At 39.4% G+C, this 26029-nt stretch overlaps 1 protein-coding gene across 1 annotated transcript in view; it reads left to right on the top strand.

Moving 5' to 3' along the window:
• Window positions 1-26029, top strand: part of NEB (nebulin) — a 229620-nt gene that overhangs the window by 98766 nt on the left and 104825 nt on the right. The window contains exons 61-75 of the mRNA XM_061183866.1: window positions 1046-1357; window positions 1889-2092; window positions 2366-2470; window positions 2558-2665; window positions 11396-11707; window positions 12001-12204; window positions 12689-12793; window positions 15824-15931; window positions 17568-17879; window positions 19867-20070; window positions 20410-20514; window positions 22035-22142; window positions 23357-23668; window positions 23991-24194; window positions 24922-25026. Coding sequence (XP_061039849.1) covers window positions 1046-1357; window positions 1889-2092; window positions 2366-2470; window positions 2558-2665; window positions 11396-11707; window positions 12001-12204; window positions 12689-12793; window positions 15824-15931; window positions 17568-17879; window positions 19867-20070; window positions 20410-20514; window positions 22035-22142; window positions 23357-23668; window positions 23991-24194; window positions 24922-25026 — 2808 coding nt within the window. The remainder of the gene's footprint in view (window positions 1-1045; window positions 1358-1888; window positions 2093-2365; window positions 2471-2557; window positions 2666-11395; window positions 11708-12000; window positions 12205-12688; window positions 12794-15823; window positions 15932-17567; window positions 17880-19866; window positions 20071-20409; window positions 20515-22034; window positions 22143-23356; window positions 23669-23990; window positions 24195-24921; window positions 25027-26029) is intronic.

Raw genomic sequence — 26029 nt, 5'->3', positions numbered from 1 at the left:
AACCAAGACCCACTATTTGGGAATATGGTAATACGCTGCCCTTTATTTTGGAAGATCATATTAGTGACTCACTTTAGTTTACGTATGTTGGACCTTTCCTACAAGTGGGTTTATGCCAATAATAATATATAACAAAATAATAATAACCAAGAAGTGTTGAGAAATCTGTGCTAAGAATGTTATGTGCATTATGCCACTTATTTTTCATAATTACCCTAGGATGTAAGATTGTGATTATCCCTGTTTTATGGGTTGCTTAAGCAACTTGTCTAAAATCAAACTCTTAGTAGGTGATGGAGTTGAAACTCCAGGCAACCTCATTCTTTCCCACTGTACTATATTGCCTCTGCTGACTCGTTTATACTTTCTCACTCAGTTATCTTTGAGACTAGAAGCATGTATTTTGGATAATTGGCTCGGATTCCAGGACAACGTCTTTGGACATGGAATAACAACACTGTTGGTCCATGAGAGATGAGAACCCATGACTTTATTAGGAGCATGCTCTAAGCAACTGGGCTGCTAGGACAGCTTCCCTAGTATAACCAGTTTCCAAAATGATGCCAACATTTGCCACCACCACTGAATGCCTGAATCCATTATGAAACAGGAAATTCTCTTCTGTTGCTACTGCAAGTAGTCCTTGACCTTGACTTCATCCCCATAGGAACCAGACACTCATTTTACTACTTATTAAACACATCTTGTCACCAAGTGCATCTCTTTTCTGATGTACTTTTAGTGCCTAACCCATTTCTCCAAGTCCCTTGGTCCACATGGCCTCTCCACTGTGTGCATTTGTTGCCCCCAGAACTATTCCTTGTTACCAGGCCATAGGTGATTTGGGGTATACACTACAATTATATGAATTCCTTCTATTTTATTACCTCTATAAGCTTCTAGGGGAAAGGAAGGATATTGCCTTGAGTTAGTGCTTATTAGCAAAAGTCAACGTACAACAGTGATATAAGCAAGATGATTTTGTACAGGCTTGTGACCTCTACGGGCTTATAATAAAAATCTGATTTGTGCATTTTCATCTCAGTACAAATACAAAGATGGTTACCGCAAGCAGCTTGGCCATCACATTGGAGCGCGGGACGTGAAGGATGACCCTAAGATGATGTGGTCCATGCATGTGGCCAAGATCCAGAGTGACAGGGAGTACAAGAAGGACTTTGAGAAGTGGAAGACCAAGTTCAGCAGCCCAGTGGACATGCTGGAGGTGGTGCAGGCCAAGAAGTGCCAGACCTTGGTCAGTGACATGGACTACAAGAACTACCTGCACCAGTGGACGTGTCTCCCTGACCAGAGTGACGTCATGCACGCTCGGCAGGCCTACGACCTCCAGAGCGACGTGAGTATAAGATTTTCCTTTGGCCAACAAAACACCATGTCTGCTTTCCTAAGTATCAAAGTTCCCCCAAAGTGAGGGGAGTTGAGTTTACACAACTGAGTTCTACCTCCCTGGACTAATGCCAACTCTCTATCCAGTCACACAGACATCTGAGAGCATCACTATTTCCAAAAAGAAAGAACCAGCAAAGCACCGATTGCTTTGATGGAAACCTCTAGATTATTGATCTAGTAGAGTTGGGTCGTTCTCTATGTTCTGTTTATCAAAATAGGTTTCTAATCTGAATATTTTGTGGATTCACAAGACATAGCAAAATGTTTAAATTTCTCAAGAATCCAAGCATTGAAATATATATGTATTATATATTTGTATATATATATACATATACATATATAATATATATGTATACATATACATATATAATATATATATTATATATTTGTATAATATAATGTATTATAATTCAATTTTTTATTTCTTTAAGGCATATCATTATGCTTATGTTTAGTGGTTTATCACTTAAAATTTCAGAATTTGTACAAGGCCGACCTTCAGTGGCTCAGAGGCATTGGCTGGTTACCTAGTGGCTCTCTTGAGGATGAGAGGAACAAGAGAGCTACCCAGATTTTGAGTGACCACGTTTACCGTCAGCACCCAGATAAATTCACGTTTTCTAGCCTTATGGACTCCATCCCAATGGTTTTGGCAAAAAACAACGCTCTTACCATGAACCACGTAAGTCCTTTTTTCACTTGAGCGGGGTATCAATTTTTGTACGTGTGTATGTAAACACTGAAATCTGTCTTGATAAAAGAAAAATCACATTCAATTATTTTGCTTGGTATTAAAGTGGTTTTTAAGTAAGTGTTGTGCTTCTTACTGATATGAGACACCTAGAGGTAAAGGTGTCACAAGTACTGACGCACAGAGCAGACTCTCTTTACTCTCATTAAGGACCAGATTCATCACTGGCCTGTACTTGTCACATCCTTTTTTTGTTTCTTTCAGCATCTCTATACAGAAGCTTGGGATAAAGATAAAACCACTGTCCACATTATGCCAGACACCCCTGAAGTTTTACTCGCTAAGCAAAACAAAATAAATTACAGTGAGGTAAGCAATGTATTCATGGTGCATGATATATTTTTTCTTGCACTGCGCTTTATAGATCAAACTTACGATGATTTATGTCCATTTCAGAAACTCTATAAACTTGGCCTAGAAGAAGCCAAGAAGAAAGGCTATGATATGCGGATAGATGCCATTCCCATCAGGGTGGCCAAGGCCTCCAGAGACATTGCAAGTGAAGTAAGTGCACCTGTAGAGTTCTTTGCTCAGCTTTGGCTCAAAGATTTCTTTCTCTCTCAAAGATATGTAGTAGAGCAAGTAAGCTATGAAGTTAAGCTTCTAGCTAACAGTTTTTTGTAAGTAAATAGTTTAAAATAATGGTAATAAAACTCTCAACATAAAGGTTAACTTCTAGCTATGACTGAGTCCACAGCAACATGCATTTCAAAATACTGTCTATGCCCTGCTGAACAAAAGCACTGGCTACTTGACTATAGCTCAGGCAGCCTTTTGGCTTTTCCACATGATGTGTACTTATATACAATTGAGCTCATCATAGGATCCCTTCCAAACCCAGCCCATTCATTCCCTGTAAACCAATGAACCTACAAGGGCTGAAGGAATGGGACACATTATTCTGTTTAAAGTCCAACCATCCACGCTCACCATGTGTTTATCTCTGCATCCTGTGATTGGCTGCAGATATTTACTTACTTCAAAATATGGGTTTGCTCACATTTCTAGAAATGTTTGTCCTTCTATTTCTTTTGTCTGTGAAGTCAAAAGCATATTTTCCCTTTATATCCAAAATATGGGAAGTAACCATCATACTTTAAAAATAAATGTTCAACGATCACAGAATGGTTAAAAGTATTAATATATACCAATATAATGGAATACCTGCTGTCATTAAAATTCATGTTTGTAGGGAATATATAATGACACAGGAAAATGCTTATATAATAACTGAAATGAGCAGGCGCAAACCCATATACAGTATGACTCCTAATTTTATTCTCTCTCCCTCTCTCTCTCTCTCTCGCACACACACACACACACACACACACGCACAAAAAGCCGTTTTCATCAGCAGTTACCACTGAATGGCAGAATAATGTCTTAGTTTTTATTTCCTTTTTTTTTGCTTTTTATTTATTTATTTACTTTTTTAACATCTTTATTGGAGTATAATTGCTTTACAATGGTGTTTTACTTTCTGCTTTATAACAAAGTGAATCAGCTATACATATACATATATTGCAATATCTCCTCCCTCTTGCGTCTCCCTTCCATCCTACCTATCCCACCCCTCTAGGTGGTCACAAAGCACTGAGCTGATCTCCCTGTGCTATGCGGCTGCTTCCCACTAGGTATCTGTTTTACATTTGTTAGTGTAAATATGTCAATGCTACTCTCTCACTTCGTCCCAGCTTACCCTTCCCCTCCCTGTGTCCTCAAGTCCATTTTCTACGTCTGCGTGTTTATTCCTGTCCTGCCCCTAGGTTCTTCATAACCACTTTTTTTTTTTTTTTAGATTCCATATATATGTGTTAGCATATGGTATTTGTTTTTCTCTTTCTGACTCACTTCACTCTGTATGACATACTCTAGGTCCATCCACCTCACTACAAATAATTCAATTTCATTTCTTTCTATGGCTGAGTAATATTCCATTGTATATATGTGCCACATCTTCTTTATCCATTCATCTGTCGATGGACACTTAGGTTGCTTCCATGACCTGGCTATTATGAACAGAGCTGCAGTGAACATCGTGGTACATGACTCTTTTTAAATTATGGTTTTCTCAGGGTATATGCCCAATAGTCTGATTGCTGGGTCGTATGGTAGTTCTATTTTTAGTTTTTTAAGGAACCTCCATACTGTTCTCCATAGTGGCTGTATCAATTTACATTCCCACCAACAGGGCAAGAGGGTTCCCTTTTTTCCACACCCTCTCCACATTTATTGTTTGTAGATTTTTTTGATGACGGCCATTCTGACTGGTGTGAGGTGATACCTCATTGTAGTTTTGATTTGCATTTCTCTAATGATTAGTGATGTTGAGCATCCTTTCATGTGTTTGTTGGCAATCTGTATATCTTCTTTGGAGAAATGTCTATTTAGGTCTTCTGCCCATTTTTGGATTGGGTTGTTTGTTTTTTTGATATTGAGTTTCATGAGCTGCTTGTAAATATTGGAGATTAATCCTTTGTCAGTTGCTTCATTTGCAAATATTTTCTCCCATTCTGAGGGTTGTCTTTCCATCTTGTTTATCGTTTCCTTTGCTATGCCAAAGCTTTTAAGTTTCATTAGGTCCCATTTGTTTATTTTTGTTTTTATTTCCATTCCTCTAGGAGGTGGGTCAAAAAGGATCTTGCTGTGATTTATGTCATAGAGTGTTCTGCCTATGTTTGCCTCTAAGAGTTTTATAGTGTTTGGCCTTACATTTAGGTCTTTAATCCATTTTGAATTTATTTTTGTGTATGGTGTTAGGGAGTGTTCTAATTTCATTCTTTTCCATGTAGCTGTCCAGTTTTCCCAGCACCACTTATTGAAGAGGCTGTCTTTTTTCTGCATTGTATATTCTTGCCTCCTTTATCAAAAATAAGGTGACCATATGTGCGTGCGTTTATCTCTGGGATTTCTATCCTGTTCCATTGATCTATATTTCTGTTTTTGTGCCAGTACCATACTGTCTTAATTACTGTAGCTTTGTAGTATACTCTGAAGTCCAGGAGCCTGATTCCTCCAGCACCGTTTTTCTTTCTCAAGATTGCTTTGGCTATTCTAGGTCTTTTGTGTTTCCATAAAAATTGTGAAACGTTTTGTTCCAGTTCTGTGAAAAATGCCATTGGTAGTTTGATAGGGATTGCATTGAATGTGTAGATTGCTTTGGGTAGTATAATCATTTTCACAATGTTGATTCTTCCAATCCAAGAACATGGTATATCTCTCCATCTGTTTGTATCATCTTTAATTTCTTTCATCAGTGTCTTATAGTTTTCTGCATACAAGTCTTTTGTTTCCTTAGGTAGGTTTATTCCTAGATATTTTATTCTTTTTGTTGCAATGGTAAATGGGAGTGTTTCCTTAATTTCTCTTTCAGATTTTTCATCATTAATGTATAGGAATGCACGAGATTTCTGTGTGTTAATTTTGTATCCTGCTACTTTACCAAATTCATTGATTAGCTCTAGTAGTTTTCTGGTAGCGTCTTTAGGATTCTCTATGTATAGTATCATGTCATCTGCAAACAGTGAAAGCTTTACTTCTTCTTTTCCGATTTGCATTCCTTTTATTTCCTTTTCTTCTCTGATTGCTGTGGCTAAAACTTCCAAAACTATGTGGAATAATAGTGGTGAGAGTGAGCAACCTTGTCTTGTTCCTGACCTTAGTGGAAATGATTTCAGTTTTTCACCATTGAGAACGATGTTGGCAGTGGGTTTGTCATATATGGCCTTTATTATGTTGAGGTAAGTTCCCTGTTTGCCAACTTTCTGGAGGGTTTTTATCATAAATTGGTGTTGAATTTTGTCGAAAGCTTTTCCTGCATCCATTGAGATGATCATATGGTTTTTATCCTTCAATTTGTTAATATGGTGTATCACATTGATTTGCGTATATTGAAGAATCCTTGCATTCCTGGGATAAACTCCACTTGATCATTGTGTATGAGACTTTTAATGTGCTGTTGGATTCTCTTTGCTAGTATTTTGTTGAGGAATTTTACATCTATGTTCATCAGTGATATTGGCCTGTAGTTTTCTTTTTTTGTGACATCTTTGTCTCGTTTTGGTATCAGGGTGATGGTGGCCTCATAGAATGAGTTTGGGAGTGTTCCTCCCTCTGCTATATTTTGGAAGAGTTTGAGATGGATAGGTGTTAGCTCTTTTCTAAATGTTTGATAGAATTCGCCTGTGAAGCCATCTGGTCCTGGACTTTTGTTTGTTGGAAGATCTTTAATCACAGTCTCAATTTCAGTGCTTGTGATTGGTCTGTTTATATTTTCTATTTCTTCCTGGTTCAGTCATGGAAGGTTGTGCTTTTCTAAGAATTTGTCCATTTCTTCCAGGTTGTCCATTTTATTGGCATATAGTTGCTTGTAGTAGTCTCTCATGATCCTTTGTATTTCTGCAGTGTCAGTTGTTACTTCTCCTTTTTCATTTCTAATTCTATTGATTTGAGTCTTCTCCCTTTTTTTCTTGATGAGTCTGGCTAATGGTTTATCAATTTTGTTTATCTTCTCAAAGAACCAGGTTTTAGTTTTGTTGATCTTTGCTCATTTCCTTCATTTCTTTTTCCTTTAATTGTGATCTGATCTTTATGATTTCTTTCCTTCTGCTAACTTTGGGGTTTTTTGTTCTTCTTTCTCTAATTGCTTTAGGTGTAAGGTTAGGTTGTTTATTTGAGATGTTTCTTGTTTCCTGAGGTAGGATTGTATTGCTATAAACTTCCCTCTTAGAACTGCTTTTGCTGCATCCCATAGGTTTTGGGTCATCTTATTTTCATTGTCATTTATTTCTAGGTATTTTTTGATTTCCTCTTTGATTTCTTCAGTGATCCCTTAGTTATTAAGAACTGTATTGCTTAGCCTCCATGTGTTTGTATTTTTTACAGAATTTTTCCTGTAATTGATATCTAGTCTCATAGCGTTGTGGTTGGAAGAGATACTTGATATGATTTCAATTTTCTTTAATTTACCATGGCTTGATTTGTGACCCAAGATATGATCTATCCTGGAGAATGTTCCACGAGCACTTGAGAAGAAAGTGTATTCTGTTGTTTTTGGATGGAATGTCCTATAAATATCAATTAAGTCCATCTTGTTTAATGTGTCATTTAAAGCTTGTATTTCCTTATTTATTTTCATTTTGGATGATCTGTCCATTGGTGAAAGTGGGGTGTTAAAGTCCCCTAGTATGATTGTGTTACTGTCAATTTCCCCTTTTATGGCTGTTAGCATTTGCCTTATGTGTTGAGGTGCTCCTATATTGTGTGCATAAATATTTACAATTGTTATATCTTCTTGGATCGATCCCTTGATCATTATGTAGTGTCCTTCTTTGTCTCTTGTAATAGTCTTTATTTTAAAATCTATTTTGTCTGATATGAGAATTGCTACTCCAGCTTTCTTTAGATTTCCATTTGCATGGAATATCTTTTTCCATCCCCTCACTTTCAGTCTGTATGTGTCCTTAGGTCTGAAGTGGGTCTCTTGTAGACAGCATATATACGGGTCTTATTTTTGTATCCATTCAGCCAGTCTATGTCTTTTGGTTGGAGCATTTAATCCATTTACATCTAAGGTAATTATTGATATGTATGTTCCTATTACCATTTTCTTAGTTATTTTGGGTTTGTTATTGTAGGTCTTTTCCTTCTCTTGTGTTTCCTGCCTAGAGAAGTTCCTTTAGCATTTGTTGTAAAGCTGGTATCCATTCAGCCAGTCTATGTCTTTTGGTTGGAGCATTTAATCCATTTACGTCTAAGGTAATTATCAATATGTACGTTCCTATTACCATTTTCTTAGTTATTTTGGGTTTGTTATTCTAGGTCTTTTCCTTCTCTTGTGTTTCCTACCTAGAGAAGTTCCTTTTGCATTTGTTGTAAAGCTGGTTTGGTGGTGCTGAATTCTCTTAGCTTTTGCTTGTCTGTAAAGGTTTTAATTTCTCCGTCAAATCTGAATGAGATCCTTGCTGGGTAGAGTAATCTTGGTTGTACTTTTTTCCCTTTCATCACTTTAAATATGTCCTGCCACTGCCTTCTGGCTTGCAGAGTTTCTGCGGGAAGATCAGCTGTTAACTTTATGGGGATTCCCTTGTATGTTATTTGTTGCTTTTCCATTGCTGCTTTTAATATTTTTTCTTTGTATTTAATTTTTGATAGTTCGATTAATATATGTCTTGGCATGTTTCTCCTTGGATTTATCGTGTATGGGACTCTCTGTGCTTCCTGGACTTGATTAACTATTTCCTGTCCCATATTAGGGAAGTTTTCAACTATAATCTCTTCAAATGTTTTCTCAGTCTCTTTCTTCTGGGACCCTATAATTCGAATGTTGGTGCATTTAATGTTGTCCCAGAGGTCTCTGAGACTGTCCTCAATTCTTTTCATTCTTTTTTCTTTATTCTGCTCTGCAGTAGTTATTTCCACTCTTTTATCTTCCAGGTCACTTATCCATTCTTCTGCCTCAGTTATTCTGCTATTGATTCCTTCTAGAGAATTTTAAATTTCATTTATTGTGTTATTCATCATTGTTTGTTTGCTCCATAGTTCTTCTAGGTCCTTGTTAAAAATTTCTTGTATTTTCTCCATTCTATTTCCAAGATTTTGGATCATCTTTCCTATCATTACTCTGCATTCTTTTTCAGGTAGACTGCCTATTTCCTCTTCATTTGTTTGGTCTGCTGGGTTTTTGCCTTGCTCCTTTATCTTCTGTGTGTTTCTCTGTCTTCTCATTTTGCTTAACTTACTGTGTTTGGGGTCTCCTTTTCGCAGGCTGCAGGTTCGTATTTCCTGTTGTTTTTGGTGTCTGCCCCCAGTGGCTAAGGTTGGTTCAGTGGGTTGTGTAGGCTTCCTGGTGGAGGGGACTAGTGCCTGTGTTCTGGTGGATGAGGCTGGATCTTGTCTTTCTGGTGGGCAGGGCTGTGTCTGGTGGTGTGTTTTGGGGTGTCCGTGACCTTATTATGATTTTAGGCAGCCTCTCTGCTAATGGGTGGGGTTGTGTTCCTGTCTTGCTAGTTGTTTGGCATAGGGTGTCCAGCATTGTAGCTTGCTGGTCGTTGAGTGGAGCTGGGTCTTAGCGTTGACATGGAGATCTCTGGGAGAGCTTTTGCCGCTTGATATTACGTGGAGTCAGGAGGTCTCTGGTGGACCAATGTCCTGAACTCGCCTTTCCCACCTCAGAGGCACAGGCCTGACACCTGCCCAGAGCACCAAGGCCCTGTCAGCCACACGGTTCAGAAGAAAAGGGACAAAAAAAGAAAGAAAGAAAGAAAAGAGAAGAAAGTTATTAAAATAAAAAATAGTTATTAAAGATTAGAAAATTAAAAAGTAATAAAAAAAGAAAGAAAAAAGAGAGCAACCAAACCAAAAAACAAATCCACCAATTATAACAAGCACTAAAAACTATACTAAAAAAAAAAAAAACCAAAAAAAAAAACAAAAACGGATAGACAGAACCATAGGACAAATGGTAAAAGCAAAGCTATACAGACAAAATCACATGAAGAAGCATACACATACACACTCACAAAAAGAGAAAAAGGAAAAAATATATATATATCGTTGTTCCCAAAGTCCACCGCCTCAATTTTGGGATGATTCTTTGTCTATTCAGGTATTCCACAGATGCAGGTTACATCAAGTTAATTGTGGAGATTTAATCCGCTGCTCCTGAGCCTGCTGGGAGAGATTTCCCTTTCTCTTCTTTGTTAGCACAGCTCCTGGGGTTCAGCTTTGGATTTGGCCCTGCCTCTGTGTGTAGGTTGCCTGAGGGTGTCTGTTCTTCGCTTAGACAGGACGGGGTTAAAGTAGCAGCTGATAGGGGGGCTCTGGCTCACTCAAGCTGGGGAGAGGGAGGGGTACAGAATGCAGGGCGAGCCTGCTGCGGCAGAGGCCAGTGTGACGTGGCAACAGTCTGATGCAGGCCGTGTGTTCTCCCGGGCAAGTTGTCCCTGCATCACGGGACCCTGGCAGTGGCGGGCTGCAAAGGCTCCCGGGAGGGGAGGTGTGGATAGTGACCTGTGCTTGCACACAGGGTTCTTGGTGGCTGCAGCAGCAGCCTTAGCATTTCATGCCCATCTCTGGTGTCCGCGCTGATAGCCACGGCTCATGCCTGTCTTTGGAGCTCGTTTAGGCGGTGCTCTGAATCCCTTCACCTCGTGCACCCCGAAACAATGGTCTCTTGCCTCTTAGGCAGGTCCAGACTTTTTCCCAGACTCCCTCCCAGCTAGCTGTAGCACGCTAGCCCCCTTCAGGCTGTGTTCACGCAGCCAACCCCAGTCCTCTCCCTGAGATCTGACCTCCGAAGCCCGAGCCTCAGCTCCCAGCACCCCCCGTCCCAGCAGGTGAGAGACAAGCCTCTCAGGCTGGTGAGTGCTGGTCAGCACCAATCCTCTGTGCGGGAATCTCTCCGCTTTGCCCTCTGCACCCCTGTTGCTGTGCTCTCCTCCGTGGCTCCAGAGCTTCCCCACCCACCCCCCGTCCCCACCAGTGAAGGGGCTTCCTGGTTTGTGGAAACTTTTCCTCCTTCACAGCTCCCTCCCAGAGGTGCAGGTCCTGTCCCTATTCTTTTGTCTCTGTTTTTTCTTTTTTCTTTTGCCCTACCCAAGTACGTGGGGAGTTTCTTGCCTTTGGGGAAGTCTGAGGTCTTCTGCCAGCGTTCAGAAGGTGTTCTGTAGGAGTTGTTGCACATGTAGATACATTTCTGATGTGTTCGTGGGGAGGAAGGTGATCTCCACGTCTTACTCTTCCGCCATCTTGAAGGTCTCCCCTCATTTATTTTTAAAATAAGTTTATTTGCAATCTGGTGACAACATAGCTTGTGTAATCTTCAAACAGAGAGCTTCTGAATATATGAGTTCACTTTTCTGTGTCTTAGTTCCTTCATCTTTAACCCGTGCTCCCCGGGGCCCGACAGTGCATGCACGAGGCCACCCAGTGGTGACATGCTGACTGCCACCCCCCTCTGGAGCAGCACCCAGGGCCCTGCGGAAGCCGAACACATGAGGGCGCACGCTGGCTGAACGCAGGGCGACGCGGGGTCTGGCCAGGCGCAGGGCCCTATTTTCTTTTTTGTATACATATACAAGCTTTATTTTCTAAATGGTTTACAAGATGCAGTCACACATATTATTTATATATTCAGGGGGAGACATGTTTTTAATGAATAGGAAAATCTGAGCCTACTGATCATTTTATACTAAAAGTTATACTAGGTGACAATCAGTATTTTTCTTCTTCTAGTTCAAATACAAAGAAGATTATCGTAAGCAGCTTGGCCATCACATTGGTGCCCGAGCGATACATGACGACCCCAAGATGATGTGGTCCATGCATGTGGCCAAGATCCAGAGTGACAGGGAGTACAAGAAGGACTTTGAGAAGTGGAAGACCAGGTTCAGCAGCCCAGTGGACATGCTGGGGGTGGTGCTGGCCAAGAAGTGCCAGACTTTGGTCAGTGACATAGACTACAAGAACTACCTGCACCAGTGGACGTGCCTGCCCGACCAGAGTGACGTCATGCATGCTCGGCAGGCCTACGACCTCCAGAGCGACGTGAGTACTGAGGATCATAATGACGTGCAAAGGTGGGAAATCAGTGAATTAACACCCCTTGGATAAGTGGCACCAAACTCACCAGCCCCCCTGCAAGTGGGGCATAACATTTCTTCTTTTCCTGTGAGTGTTAAATGTCAAACCCTCCAGACCAAAAAGGAATATTGTCTGATACCCTGCCTGTCCACCAAACTATGTTTTCAAGAGTGTTCTTACTTTATTTCATATCCTTTTGATGAAAATGTTTTCCCAAGCCAGAGATAAATATTTATTGGCTATATTTGTATCAACAGAATATGTACAAGTCAGATCTCCAGTGGCTGAGAGGCACCGGCTGGGTTCCCATTGGCTCTTTGGATGTGGAAAAATGCAAAAGGGCAACTGAAATTTTGAGTGATAAAATCTATCGCCAGCCTCCAGACAAATTCAGGTTTACCAGTGTGACTGATTCTCCGGAACAAGTGTTGGCCAAGAACAACGCCATCACTATGAACAAGGTGAGCCTTCAGAGTTCAGAGAACCAAGGTAGGACTCCTAAAGCTAAACCAAAGGAAAAGAAGCATGATCAGGAGAAGAAAGAAATAGAGCAGTGAGCAACAAAAGATATCTGTCTGTCTATCTCTCTATATCTATCCATATCTGTCTACCTAATGTCTATGTCATTTATATTTTAACATTTACTTCAGTAGTTATTTCATGGTTTTAATAAAATGGTACATTTTTATGGAAAATCATCTCTGCATAAAAGATATTCTAGATTTCCTTTTGTTAACATACAATTCAGAGTATCAGAAGGCACTCATACATATCTGTTCTACTATGAACTGGTTACTTTACTTGAAGATACGTGTAAAATACATAATGTGTATAAAATACGTAACCTTTTGTTATTTCTCTGTATAAAGTTCTTGTGGCCTTGAAGTTTCGATTAACAATACACTGAAGTTTTTTCCTGATGACATTTTATGTTTTCCTTGCTAGCGTTTATATACGGAAGCCTGGGACAAAGACAAGACCCAGATCCACATCACAGCAGACACACCAGAAATTACGCAGGCGAGAATGAACAAAATCAACTACAGTGAGGTGGGAGCAGATGCTAATTCTATGACATTTGCATGGCGTTTCATATTTCAATTAATCCATTCCATGGTGATGTAATACTAAATGACAACTTTGTAAAGAATGTCTTTTCTTGCTCCGTGTGAATACCAACTCTTTCATTTCTCGCTTACTTAAACATCAGTCTTCAAGTAACACATATTATCATTCCGGAAGTGCAAATTGTAAGAACGAATGATTTAAGCAGTAACCAGAAGATTAATTAGACCTTCCTCTTTTATTAATTTAAGAAATTAGCAATAGACCAAAATACGTTTATCTCCTCCTTATGCTAAATACATAGCTGTGCTAAATGTATTTTCCACATATGACTTATTTTTCCTAAATTGTACTTTAGGGTCAAAATTTAAGATTTTTAATGTACAAGCTTTAAGTCAAGGATTAAAATCACAGTACAATCAAATAACACCGAGAGACAGACAGACAGAGACAGAGAGGATCTGTCAATATATAAATATATTAACAAGCCCATTTCCTATTCCCTTTCTGTGAGCATAGAGCCGTGTGCCCCCATATCAGAAGCACAGATGTTTAGGCTGAGAGGTCAGTCTCCTCTAGTGCAGGAGTCCCCGCCCAACAAGTCGTCATCCTGCCTTTGCTTAAGTGTTCTCAGTGACGAGGTGCTTATCTCATAAATCAACCTATTTGTTCTGGGAAGTTCCTTTAGAAGATGCTTCTCATGTATTGGGTCAATGGTTTCTCTCTGTAGACCCACATAATCCTCTAAGACCATGCAGAACCAAACTGTGCCGAGTCCATAGGCACTGTGTGCCTCCGCTGCCACTTCACCCCAGGTTCTCTTTCTAATCCAAACATCCCAAGCTCCTGGGCATTCCTCACATGACATCCCTGCTAGAATGTGACTCTCAGAACCAAACAAAATCCTGCGAGTGAGGAATGACTAGTGTAGAGTACAGTCGACATTGCATTTCCTCTTCTGGACATTTATCCTCCATTTCTGCACTCTGTGCCTTGGGGCTCCTTGGGGCTATGTCACTGCTGGTGTGCGTGGGAGTTGGGGTCAACCAAAACCCTAAGACAACTTACATGGGCTTAAACTAGGTTTCCTCTACCTTGTATTTATACATTTGGCAACTTAAATCTCAGTTCAAAGATTGACATTTATCTCTTTGCATTTTTTTCTTAGAATGAGCCTATTGGTTTAAGCCTGTGGAGATTTTTGTGAATCTAAGATTCTGTCTGATGATGTATTAGTTATTTCTTCCAGCTTTGTGCTACCAGCAAGGAAAATATTGTTTCTTTGACAGCATAAATCAATAGCATGTTACTCTTCTGCAGAATATAACTGAGAGGATTTAAATTGATTAGCCACCACCTTAAGTCATTTTATTTTTCAGGGCTGCAAACTATAATTTTAAAGCTTATATAACTAGCTCTTAATTGTCACCCCAAACTAAAATTGTCAAGTCCCACTCTCAAATCAAAAATAAGTGAATTTTCAGCTAAACCTGCACTATAGGTCCCATAGTGTTACAGGAAAGCGAGTGCTATATGAGCAGATATTTTAAGGGACAAAGGGTCCCTGTAACTAGCCACTCAACATTTCTGGAACTGTCAACTCTGTCTTTGCTGCAAAAGCTCAGAGATGTTGTATGTTGCCCTTGGTTTGAAGAGGCCCAGGAAGAATGCCTGAACCGATTGCCTAACCTGCCTGGTCTGCTTTCTCTGACTTTTCTCTATCAGCTTAGTTCAATTCTATTGTGTTTCTTTCTCATTTAGGATAGGAAGATACAATGCAAAGTTGATGATGTCACTCTTCCTCAAAGATTGTTGTTGGTTTCCCTTTTCCTATAGGATTAAGGACAAAGTTATCTTAGCACCAGGCCTTCATAGCCCGACTCCCGATTCTTTTCAGTCCTGTCCTGCCACTTCCCCTGGCACTGCCCCCCCCACCCCCTCGCTTGATGCCCCTGCACTTTCACTCCCCCGTACTTTGATTCATGGAAGTTCCTCTGCCCTTGACCACCATCTCAGTCTATTGAAACCATATTTATCACTCAGGGTCCAATGCCAAGGTCATGCCCTCTGAGGAAACTTCCTAATTTTCAATTCAGAATAAATTGCTCCTTCCTAGAGCTCGTTCCTTTTTTTTTTTTAACATTCAATCTTTTTTTTTTTAATATTATTTATGTATTTATTTGGTTGCGTGGGGCCTTAGTTGTGACAGGTGGGCTCCCCAGCCGTGGCTCGTGGGCTCCTTAGTTGCGGCAGTCAGGCTCCCCAGCTGCGGCCCCAGGGCTCCTTAGTTGCAGCTCTCCGGCTTCTTAGTTGCAGCATGCAGGCTCCCCAGCTGTGGCATGCAAACTCTTAGTTGCGCCCTGCATGTGGGATCTATTTCCCTGGCCAGGGATCAAACCCAGGCCCCCTGCATTGGGACCGCGGAGTCTTGTCCACCCCCGCGTCACCAGGGAAGTCCCGTGGAGCTCGTTCTTAATAATATGGTTAAAGCACCTTTCATGGTCTGACTTTTTGGCAGCTTCTTCCGCAGGTTATCAGTCTTTCCATCAGTTCTCCCAGAAACCTTGAAGATGGGAGAGGCCTCATATTCATCTTTGTTTCCCAAGTACCAAGCACAGTCATGGCACAGAGTCAGTGCAGAATAAATGTGGATCAAATGAGTTTCCCTCCTGTCCACATTTTGCCACCTTAGGCCCATGTGTTTCAGCTTAATTTTTCCAGTTCTTTCCAAAACTGATTCATTGTTATGACTAAAAGTTTTAAAACCATGAATAATATCTGTATATGGTTAATGTAACATAAGTTTTAAAATAAAAAAACAAAGGTGCCGTATTCCATATAGGTATCATGTTTAAGTCTCAACTTCAGCCAAAACCGCAGAAAGCTTAGAAGTCTCAAAAGTGAGATTATTACAGGCACCTACCCATGTAGAACTTGGTGAATTATTTTAGTCCTCTGTCGTTTTTGGATATGAATGTCAACATGTAACTGATTTTTTTTTTGGCCCAAATTTAGAGTCAGTATAAACTCGCCAACGAAGAAGCAAAGAAGAAAGGCTACGACTTGCGAAGTGATGCCATCCCGATCGTGGCAGCCAAGGCCTCCAGGGACATCATCAGTGATGTGAGTTGTCAGTTTTACCCCTAGTATGTGGTCAGCCTGAAGTGACATTTTCACTGAACTAAATCTTCTAAAAGAGCTTTCCTGGCCCTTTGGAAATATATCCTGATGTATTTGTGTAGGGTTTTTCAAAAACCTAGCTTTGAGGGAAATGAAAAATTTGATGTTTACAAAAAAGTTTTATAACCACTAAGTCACAGTATCTTCAGTGAAAGCTGATCCACCAGGAATAGAGAAAGATCCATTCATGTGGAATTTGTTAGAGTGTAGCTGCAGGCTTGGAGATGCTTATATAAAAATTGTCATAGTGCTTATAGAAAGTGTGACTCATAAACTTAAGTTCTCCCAGTGAGAATCAGGGCCTAGCTTTATATAGCATTTTAATATACAATATTCAAAAAATGCATATGACACTTGCCATTACAATTCACCCTTGTAAGATCATGAAAAGAAGGCAGTTGATCAGTGCCAGCCTAGCCCAAACTTGCACCCTTAGCACTAGCTCCTGGCTTGTGGCTTGTAACTCCCAGAATAAAACCATCATCCTTTCCTGGTGCCTCAGGGAATTCTTGAGGAACAGACCACTGCTCTAAAAACCAAGACCCACTATTTGGGAATATGGTAATACGCTGCCCTTTATTTTGGAAGATCATATTAGTGACTCACTTTAGTTTACGTATGTTGGACCTTTCCTACAAGTGGGTTTATGCCAATAATAATATATAACAAAATAATAATAACCAAGAAGTGTTGAGAAATCTGTGCTAAGAATGTTATGTGCATTATGCCACTTATTTTTCATAATTACCCTAGGATGTAAGATTGTGATTATCCCTGTTTTATGGGTTGCTTAAGCAACTTGTCTAAAATCAAACTCTTAGTAGGTGATGGAGTTGAAACTCCAGGCAACCTCATTCCTTCCCACTGTACTATATTGCCTCTGCTGACTCGTTTATACTTTCTCACTCAGTTATCTTTGAGACTAGAAGCATGTATTTTGGATAATTGGCTCGGATTCCAGGACAACGTCTTTGGACATGGAATAACAACACTGTTGGTCCATGAGAGATGAGAACCCATGACTTTATTAGGAGCATGCTCTAAGCAACTGGGCTGCTAGGACAGCTTCCCTAGTATAACCAGTTTCCAAAATGATGCCAAAATTTGCCACCACCACTGAATGCCTGAATCCATTATGAAACAGGAAATTCTCTTCTGTTGCTATTGCCAGTAGTCCTTGACCTTGACTTCATCCCCATAGGAACCAGACACTCATTTTACTACTTATTAAACACATCTTGTCACCAAGTGCATCTCTTTTCTGATGTACTTTTAGTGCCTAACCCATTTCTCCAAGTCCCTTGGTCCACATGGCCTCTCCACTGTGTGCATTTGCTGCCCCCAGAACTATTCCTTGTTACCAGGCCATAGGTGATTTGGGGTATACACTACAATTATATGAATTCCTTCTATTTTATTACCTCTATAAGCTTCTAGGGGAAAGGAAGGATATTGCCTTGAGTTAGTGCTTATTAGCAAAAGTCAACGTACAACAGTGATATAAGCAAGATGATTTTGTACAGGCTTGTGACCTCTACGGGCTTATAATAAAAATCTGATTTGTGCATTTTCATCTCAGTACAAATACAAAGATGGTTACCGCAAGCAGCTTGGCCATCACGTTGGAGCGCGGGACGTGAAGGATGACCCTAAAATGATGTGGTGCATGCATGTGGCCAAGATCCAGAGTGACAGGGAGTACAAGAAGGACTTTGAGAAGTGGAAGACCAAGTTCAGCAGCCCAGTGGACATGCTGGAGGTGGTGCAGGCCAAGAAGTGCCAGACCTTGGTCAGTGACATGGACTACAAGAACTACCTGCACCAGTGGACGTGTCTCCCCGACCAGAGTGACGTCATGCACGCTCGGCAGGCCTACGACCTCCAGAGCGACGTGAGTATGGCGTCCGTAACAGGGCTGTGTGCAGAAATAACTTGAACCATATGAACGTTATCCTTTGTAAACAACCCATTGGCCTACTCAAGCTAGGATTTCTTGTCCGTTGAATGAGATTTGAATCAGAGTATAGTTTTATTGCTTTATTGTGGATACATTACTAGGCTTTATAAGGAAGTGAAGTTTACCAACTGGACTTGGTCTTATAAAAATAAGACTGGAATTAAGCAATGTTAGAATTCAAGGTCCAACACAGGAAGACGTTTTATTCTTTTCAGGGAGAAAGAAATAACACATTTTTATTTTTAAAAATTACTCCGAAATTTGTTTTTAGCTTCCTTGCAAAACAGATGAGGTTATCATTAGCAGAATACTGCTACAACACTAATCGTTACTCTTATGAAATAAAAGAAGTCGCTGTGTCTGGAAGCTGTTGGGTCATTTCATTGACACTTTGTCCTCTCAGCACAGCTCTCTTTGTGGAGAGGTCATGTGGTAATGACAGAACCGGTACCTATTAGAAACAGAGGCAGCATCTCAAATCTGGGTGTGACAAGCACATTTCCTGCAGCACATATTTTATAGATGTTTGAAGGAATTATTAAGCATTAGAGGACTTTGGAGAATAACATGAATTAACCATAATTATACATTAAATGGCTGTTCCTAGAAATTGTACAGCCTACCTGTGGAAACTCCCACATCTGTTCTGTAGCCTTCCACAACATGCAGAATCCTGTGTTTTGCAAAGAAAGGCTTTGCCTGCATATGAAAGGTTGTTAAATACGGTTAATGTCACCCATAGAGTGACAGCATTGACAGACTGCTTGCCTCTGTCTATTTGTCAAGTGCCTTTTTGAGATCACCTCCTTCTCACGGTGACACAGTCTTAATAATGTGGGAAGCATTCGAAAGTTAAGAAGCACTCCAGAGGTGTAAAATGTTATTGTTTTCATTCTTGCTGTTGTTATTTAAGGGGCAATAACTAGTCAGCATAAGGCAATTCCAATAGGCTTTTAGTCTAGACAGTAAAAGAGCTGTCTGTATGCTCTACTTAGTTGCTGTTACAGGTAAAATCCTTCAAATGATCTGGGCAAAGGTCCAATTCCACCGTTGGGAAGTAGTTATGAATACCTAATAAGTACACAAAAGTCTTTAGCAGAAAAAATGACTTAAAGTATTAAATAAAGATATGGAAAGACAGTTCTGGAAAGGAGTCTGTGCTTCCCATCCTGAGAATTTGGTGGGGAAGAGACGGGTTCTGGACCAATAAGATGGTCATTTATTGCCCTGAATCTTGGACAGTGTTGAAGTAGTCAAAGGTCTGCCTCAGGGCTTCAGAGGTTCTATGTCATTATTACATTTTAACTTCTCTTTTTTGTTGTTAAACCAAGAGCTTTACAGATATTTTGAAATATAAGAAAAAATACACAGAAAGCAATAAGAATCCAACATAATCCAACCACTGAAAAAGCCCACTCCTGCTCATGTAATTTATATACAGATTGTTTTATGTGCTATTTTTTCGTTATTTTAATTTCGTTACATTAATGACATTTCTACCAATCATTGATACTCTTTAAAATGTGGCTTTTAATGGCTGCAGAGTGTTCCATTTGACTGGACCTAATATTTATTTACTGACAGCCTGTAGGTCGACATATGTGTGGTTTCTCTCACTTTGGGTTGGCATTCTTTTCCTGTGCACACGAACGGTGAACATCCACTGAACTGGCTGACAGAAGATATTCATTTGGATTCCTCCTGTCCTAACAACCTGAAATATTCTATCATTTTTTTGTTACATTTTTGGGTCGTTTTTGAACATACTTCCTCTGTTAGTCTGCCTAATACAGTGAGCCAGTTTTCTATGAAACCAACAAGAGCAACAACCAGAATTGTACTTTACTATCGATTCTATTTGCACCTTGACCCTAAATCTTTCAGTCTTACTGAAGAGTTTCTGCCTTTTTCCTCCTCACAGAATGTTTACAAGTCTGATCTCCAGTGGCTGAGAGGCATTGGCTGGGTCCCCATTGGGTCTGTGGATGTGGTCAGGTGCCAGAGAGCTGCAGAGATACTGAGTGACAACATCTACCGCCAGTGTCCAGACAAGCTGAAGTTTACCAGTGTGGCTGATTCTCTGGAACAGGTGCTGGCCAAGAACAATGCCATCAACATGAACAAGGTGAGCCCCAGCTGCCTCAAGCTTCTCCAAGATGCCAAAAGAGGTTTTTAGACTTTAATGACTAGTGGAGTTAAAATTATCCATGCAGGTGTGGGGTCACATTTACCTCCTAAATGACGTACTTGAAATCCTCTAAGTAATTTCTATTATCCCCAGTTGTAACCCTGATAACTATCGCTAAGACTTAAACCTCCAGCTGAATACTTTATATCCTAGTGTGGTTTATTTTTCCTAGTTAGATCAATAACATTCCTGCTTTAATTGGCTTTTTGTAATTCCTATTTCAAATGGTTTTCTTTTTTTTTTCAAATGGTTTTCTATCAACATATTCTTTGATAGCACTTATACACAGAGGCCTGGGACAAAGACAAGACTCAAATTCATATAATGCCTGATACCCCGGAGATCATGTTGGCGAGGCAGAACAAGCTCAACTACAGTGAGGTAGGGGCAAAATCCTGGGGGACCACGCTTGTTTTGTTGTTATTTTTGTTGTTATTGTTTGTTTTCTACACTTTTGTGGATATTCTCGGACCTCAGCTATCATGGTACGTGCAGCTCTGTGATATGAGCACTCAGCCCATCCAACCTTTCATCTGTGGGTTGAATATCATACGCTATAGGATTCCAGGGGCAAACTGAAGTCACATTATCTTTTCCATTTATGGTCTTTACCAGTGTGGGTCAGTGGAACTGAGGAGTATTTTTGGCATTTCCAAGGCATAGGATAACCAGATATAATACTAGCTCATTATTTATATGAAAACATTATTTGTTATTTATCTGAAATTCAAGTTCAGCTGGGCATGCTATCTTTTTATTTGCTAAATCTGGCAACCCTACCAAGGGGACCTCTAATAATATGCACCTCTTTCCCACCTGGATCCTGAATAAAATTGAGAAGTAAAACAAAGGAGTGGAACTAGAAGTCAAAATCTCACATATCTTACTCCTAAAGTTAGGTTCAAGGACACATTTGTATGAGAGCCAAACAAACCTGCTAAGTGAACCCCAGAGTTAGGTTCCCCATCCAGGCACAGGCCACACTGGAGCAGGACAATCAGCTCTACCTCCCCCAGGGGTGAGTCCTGCTTCACACAGAGAAGCAGAGGAGGGCACTGGGCATGTTCCTAGAGGAAGGAGGTCAGAGCTGAGCTGGGCATGCCCTGCTATCCCATCCCTACCAATTAGATACATCAGGAAATCACTGCACCTCTCCAGGGTAAAGAGAGTAAAGGGGCAGAGATGAAATAATCGAGCTCCTATTATAGAAAGAGAACCTCAGGCATGGGGAAAAAGTGCTCTCCATTAACAATACTGATTACTATTTTTTTTAAGTAAAATGCAGTTTTATAGGTGCATGTTTTACTAATATGATCCAGCCAAAAATTAGAATCATAAAGTTGTGATTATAGTCAAGTTAACTATGTTTTAAATTGTACTTTAATTTTTTTCTCATTTGTTTTTTTAAAAATCATAAGATATTACATGATTTTCAAAAATGTTTAAGTAATAAAGAACTAGGTAAAAGTATATAAATATATATTTTATATACAAATGAATAATATTAAACACATTGTTCTGCAATTTTTTCATTTAGAAATACGTATAGATTGATGCTTTGCCTATCAATCTATATTACTAGATTATATTAACATTAACATTATATTATGTTGATATGCATAATGTATCATATAATCTACATATTACATATATATTAATCTATAATGATATAAATAATAGATTACTCTATCAATCTATGTTAATGCTCATTGATATATTTCATTTGTTTCTAATGCTACATAGTTTTTTTTGGTAAAATATAATTTATTTACTTTCCAATATTGCTAGAAAGTTAGATTGTTTCTGGAGCCTATCCTTTTTTAAATTTTGTGATATGTCACCTGTTAGACTCCAAATTGTTGCTATCAAAACTTTGCTTAACTCTGACTTTCCTTCTGTAGACTCTGTATAAACTCGCCAATGAAGAAGCAAAGAAGAAAGGCTATGACTTGCGAAGCGATGCCATCCCGATCGTGGCAGCCAAGGCCTCCAGGGACATCATCAGTGATGTGAGTACCAACACTCCACATATGTACATGGCTGGATGGGGGTGGGGCAGAATCAGTATTACAACAGCAAGATACATCCTGGTGCCAGTTAAAGCACATTTACTGTGCTTTAAATGAAATGTTTTTCATTTGAAAAGAGCTTTAATAATTTAACTCCAAAAGATTTTAATATTCAGGTCCCGTATGCAGAGGGGGTGTCCTAAACTTCAGTAAAAAATGGAATTTGAATCTACATTTGTTTATATCTATAATTATAAGGCATTCATCTGCATATTTTGAGCACATAGAAATAAGAAAATGACAGAAGAGTTGGGGAAAAAGCTTGGGTACGTGTATTGGTTCAACATAAGAAAAAGATCTGGTACAGCCAGGTTCAGGAAAATTCACCCTTCCCCAAACCTGCTCTGGATTCTTGCCAACGCTTTCTTTGAAAAATTGCCTTAAGTGCTTCCTTTGAGTTCTTTTTAAATGAAAAAAGAAAAAAAAAGTTTTATAACAACCAAAACCAACAAAATAGCCTGATTTCTCTTTCCGCTGTCTCTGAAAGAAGTTCTTTTGGTAGAGAATTCAGACTTCAGTAAATATATGCTAGGATTTGTGTAATTTTGTTGCCTGAAGTGGAGAGAAGCTAATCCAGAGCCAGCTCTTACCATTGCCACCAACAAAACACTTTCTTGTAGTTATATAATCCGTTTTTTCTCCACAAGGAATCCCAACAAACCTCACCCAAATTTGGTGTCCAGTAGAGCCGGTATACAGGATGGAAACACAAGCCAGACTATTTCAGGCGTCCTGTGAAAGTTAGCAGAGCCAGGTTTGGGAGAGGCGGGGTGGGCAGGGGAGTGAAAAGTTTCCTCTGAACTCAGGAGTTGTTCTCAAAATCATGTGTAAAACTTCTGGGTTAATGATTTCACTGGCCCAAAAAGATTAAAAAAAACGGCAGTTTACAACTCAGATTGATTTTCTGAAAAGTGCTGCTGCCTTTATTTCCAGAGACTTAATGTCTGCAAACCATAGAACTATGTAGTTTGGCCTGCTCCCCATTAGAGTATTGCTGTGAAGTCTCATCAGAGTTTAGGATGAGATAAGTTGATATTCAGATGATTTATTTCTCTGCAAGAATTACCAATTTTAAAATAATAAAGTTTTATATTAATAAGACTTTTAGCCCTTTTCATTCAATTTTATTTTTAAAATGACTACTGTTATTTCAGTACAAATACAAAGATGCTTACCGCAAGCAGCTTGGCCATCACATTGGAGCACGGGACGTGAAGGATGACCCTAAGATGATGTGGTCCATGCATGCGACCAAGATCCAGAGTGACAGGGAGTACAAGAAGGACTTTGAGAAGTGGAAGACCAGGTTCAGCAGCCCAGTGGACATGCTGGGGGTGGTGCAGGCCAAGAAGTGCCAGACCTTGGTCAGTGACATGGACTACAAGAACTACCTGCACCAGTGGACGTGCCTGCCCGACCAGAACGATGTCATGCACGCTCGGCAGGCCTACGACCTCCAGAGCGACGTGAGTACTGAGACCCATTAAACACCACTGTTGACCATGCTCATGATGATAATACATAGTAATATGCAGATAATGGCCTAGGATTAGGTGAAGCCCTCAGAAAAAAAATAACGTTTTTTCCTCTCCACCCTTAATTTACTGTGCCTTACTTTTCTTTTAGAGAGAACATAATACCATGAACTATATCCAATTGGGCTTCATATTTTAAAAGACATAGACATGAAGTTTGGCTATCCACTTTTTCCAGTCCTTTTCATTCATTTTTGAAATCAAGAGTCCTAACAGCTTCAGTAATCCTTGCTTTTGTGTTTGATCTCACCAGAACATTTATAAATCAGATCTCCAGTGGCTGAGAGGCATTGGCTGGGTCCCCATTGGGTCTGTGGATGTGGTCAGGTGCAAGAGAGCTGCAGAGATACTGAGTGACAACACCTACCGCCAGTATCCAGACAAGCTGAAGTTTACCAGTGTGGCTGATTCCCTGGAACAGGTGCTGGCCAAGAACAACACCATCACTATGAACAAGGTGAGCCCCCAACGTGGGGGAAAATAAAACAGGGCTGTATGTCCTTGAGAATATCTATTACTAATTAAGTTAGTCCTTTTGTTTGTTTGTTTTATCTAGTTGCCATCCTGTGTATGGTGATTTGATTGAGTTCTCTATTAGGATTCCCCAAATATATGTGGGAATTTCTGCTTTGACATCTCTTGTGAAATAGAGTTAGGAGTAGGACAGCTGTTTGGTGTTTAAATTGTTTTAAGTCTATAACAGTTATACATGTTTGGTATCAAGGTTTCTTTCTCGTTGGGTACTTAGTAAGTATAGAACAAACAAGTCAGGTGCAAATCTTCATAACATTTATCAAAAAGAAATCTAGAGATGGCATATCCAGGTACATTTGCAGTTAATAAACAGACAAACAGACAAAATCATGGGAAGAATTTGTTGATACAGCCTCAGTACATATGGACGTGTATACATGCTTGGAAAATACCTGCTTTTAATTTAATTGGAGTGGAGGTGATCTTGTAACGAAACACACACACATTTTCTTTTCATATCTTAGTCTACACTTATATTTAGTGACAACAAATATCTTGTAACATCAAAGAGATTGAAGAATGTTGATATACAGCAGACAGCCCAGATAGCAGAAGGCTGGCTTTCAACTTTGTCATGATCTCTAAATTGGAAACCTCTGTTTACAACAAACATTGTTGTTCTAATTCATTAACCTTTTTATCCTTCACAGCGCTTATACACAGAAGCCTGGGACAATGACAAGACCCAAATCCACATGATGCCTGATACACCTGAAATTATGTTGGCGAGACAAAATAAAATAAATTATAGTGAGGTAATACCATTTGTTTTGACCTGGCCACGTTATTTTGCTGATGTAGTAGAAAGGTCAGAATTATGGATTTAATTCTCATGTTGACCAATTATTTATTTATTTTTGCCATAACCTACCCTGAATATATGTATCATTATATTCAAGAATAGTTACAGCAGAAATTAACACAACATTGTAAATCAACTATACTTCAATTAAAAAAATACATAGGGAAATGGATAAATACAAAAATATCTCCATGTCAGGAGGGGGGGAAATTTCTCAAAGTCAACTATTAATGATAGAATCATATTGTAATTTTAATTTAAAAATAATTATTGCTATTTATCAGATTAGTAGTTGCTTCAAAATTTGTTCTATGAGTTTTTCTTTAGTTACCTCATCTGTAAAATGAGACAAAAATGTCTATCGAAGAATTTTTGTGATGGCTAAATGGGGTAGTACATATAATATGCCCAGTGTAGAGCCTGGCATACAGTAGCTGCTTAATAAACTTTAATTTCTTCCCTTTACTCAAGTCACCGTGAAGATTAGATTTATTTAATATGCTCAAAATAACTTCAGTTTATTTACAAGAACTGAAATAAGAATTCTTAAATTCATCCATCTCAAAATTGCCTGAGGACAATTAAAAAAACATTTTTTTTTACATGCTATCTCCAGCCCCACTAAACTTGGCATCACAAATCTTTGCAGAATAGAAATACTGCCGCAGAAAAAGCTTCTTGCCCAATTGTTCTTGCCAAAGTCAAGAATTATCTGGTTCATTCAAGATGAATATTGATTTCTTACATGTTTTTTTGTGTCTTCATTAAACAGAAGAAAGGGCAGACTTCCCTTTAGTTTGAGAACATTGGAAATTTTAAATACTTATTTTCAAGACTTGACCATATTATTATTTTACCCCTGTTAATTACTTTTGCCTATCATAATGTAGCTCTAAAGAAGAGGCATGACAAGTGAAATGAAGAGGAGACGATTTCCTTTTGTCTAGCGTTATAAA

This window comes from Eubalaena glacialis, chromosome 1 (assembly GCF_028564815.1).
Source record: "Eubalaena glacialis isolate mEubGla1 chromosome 1, mEubGla1.1.hap2.+ XY, whole genome shotgun sequence".
Lineage (NCBI taxonomy): Eukaryota > Metazoa > Chordata > Mammalia > Artiodactyla > Balaenidae > Eubalaena > Eubalaena glacialis.
This window is presented reverse-complemented; position numbering and strand designations above follow the sequence as displayed.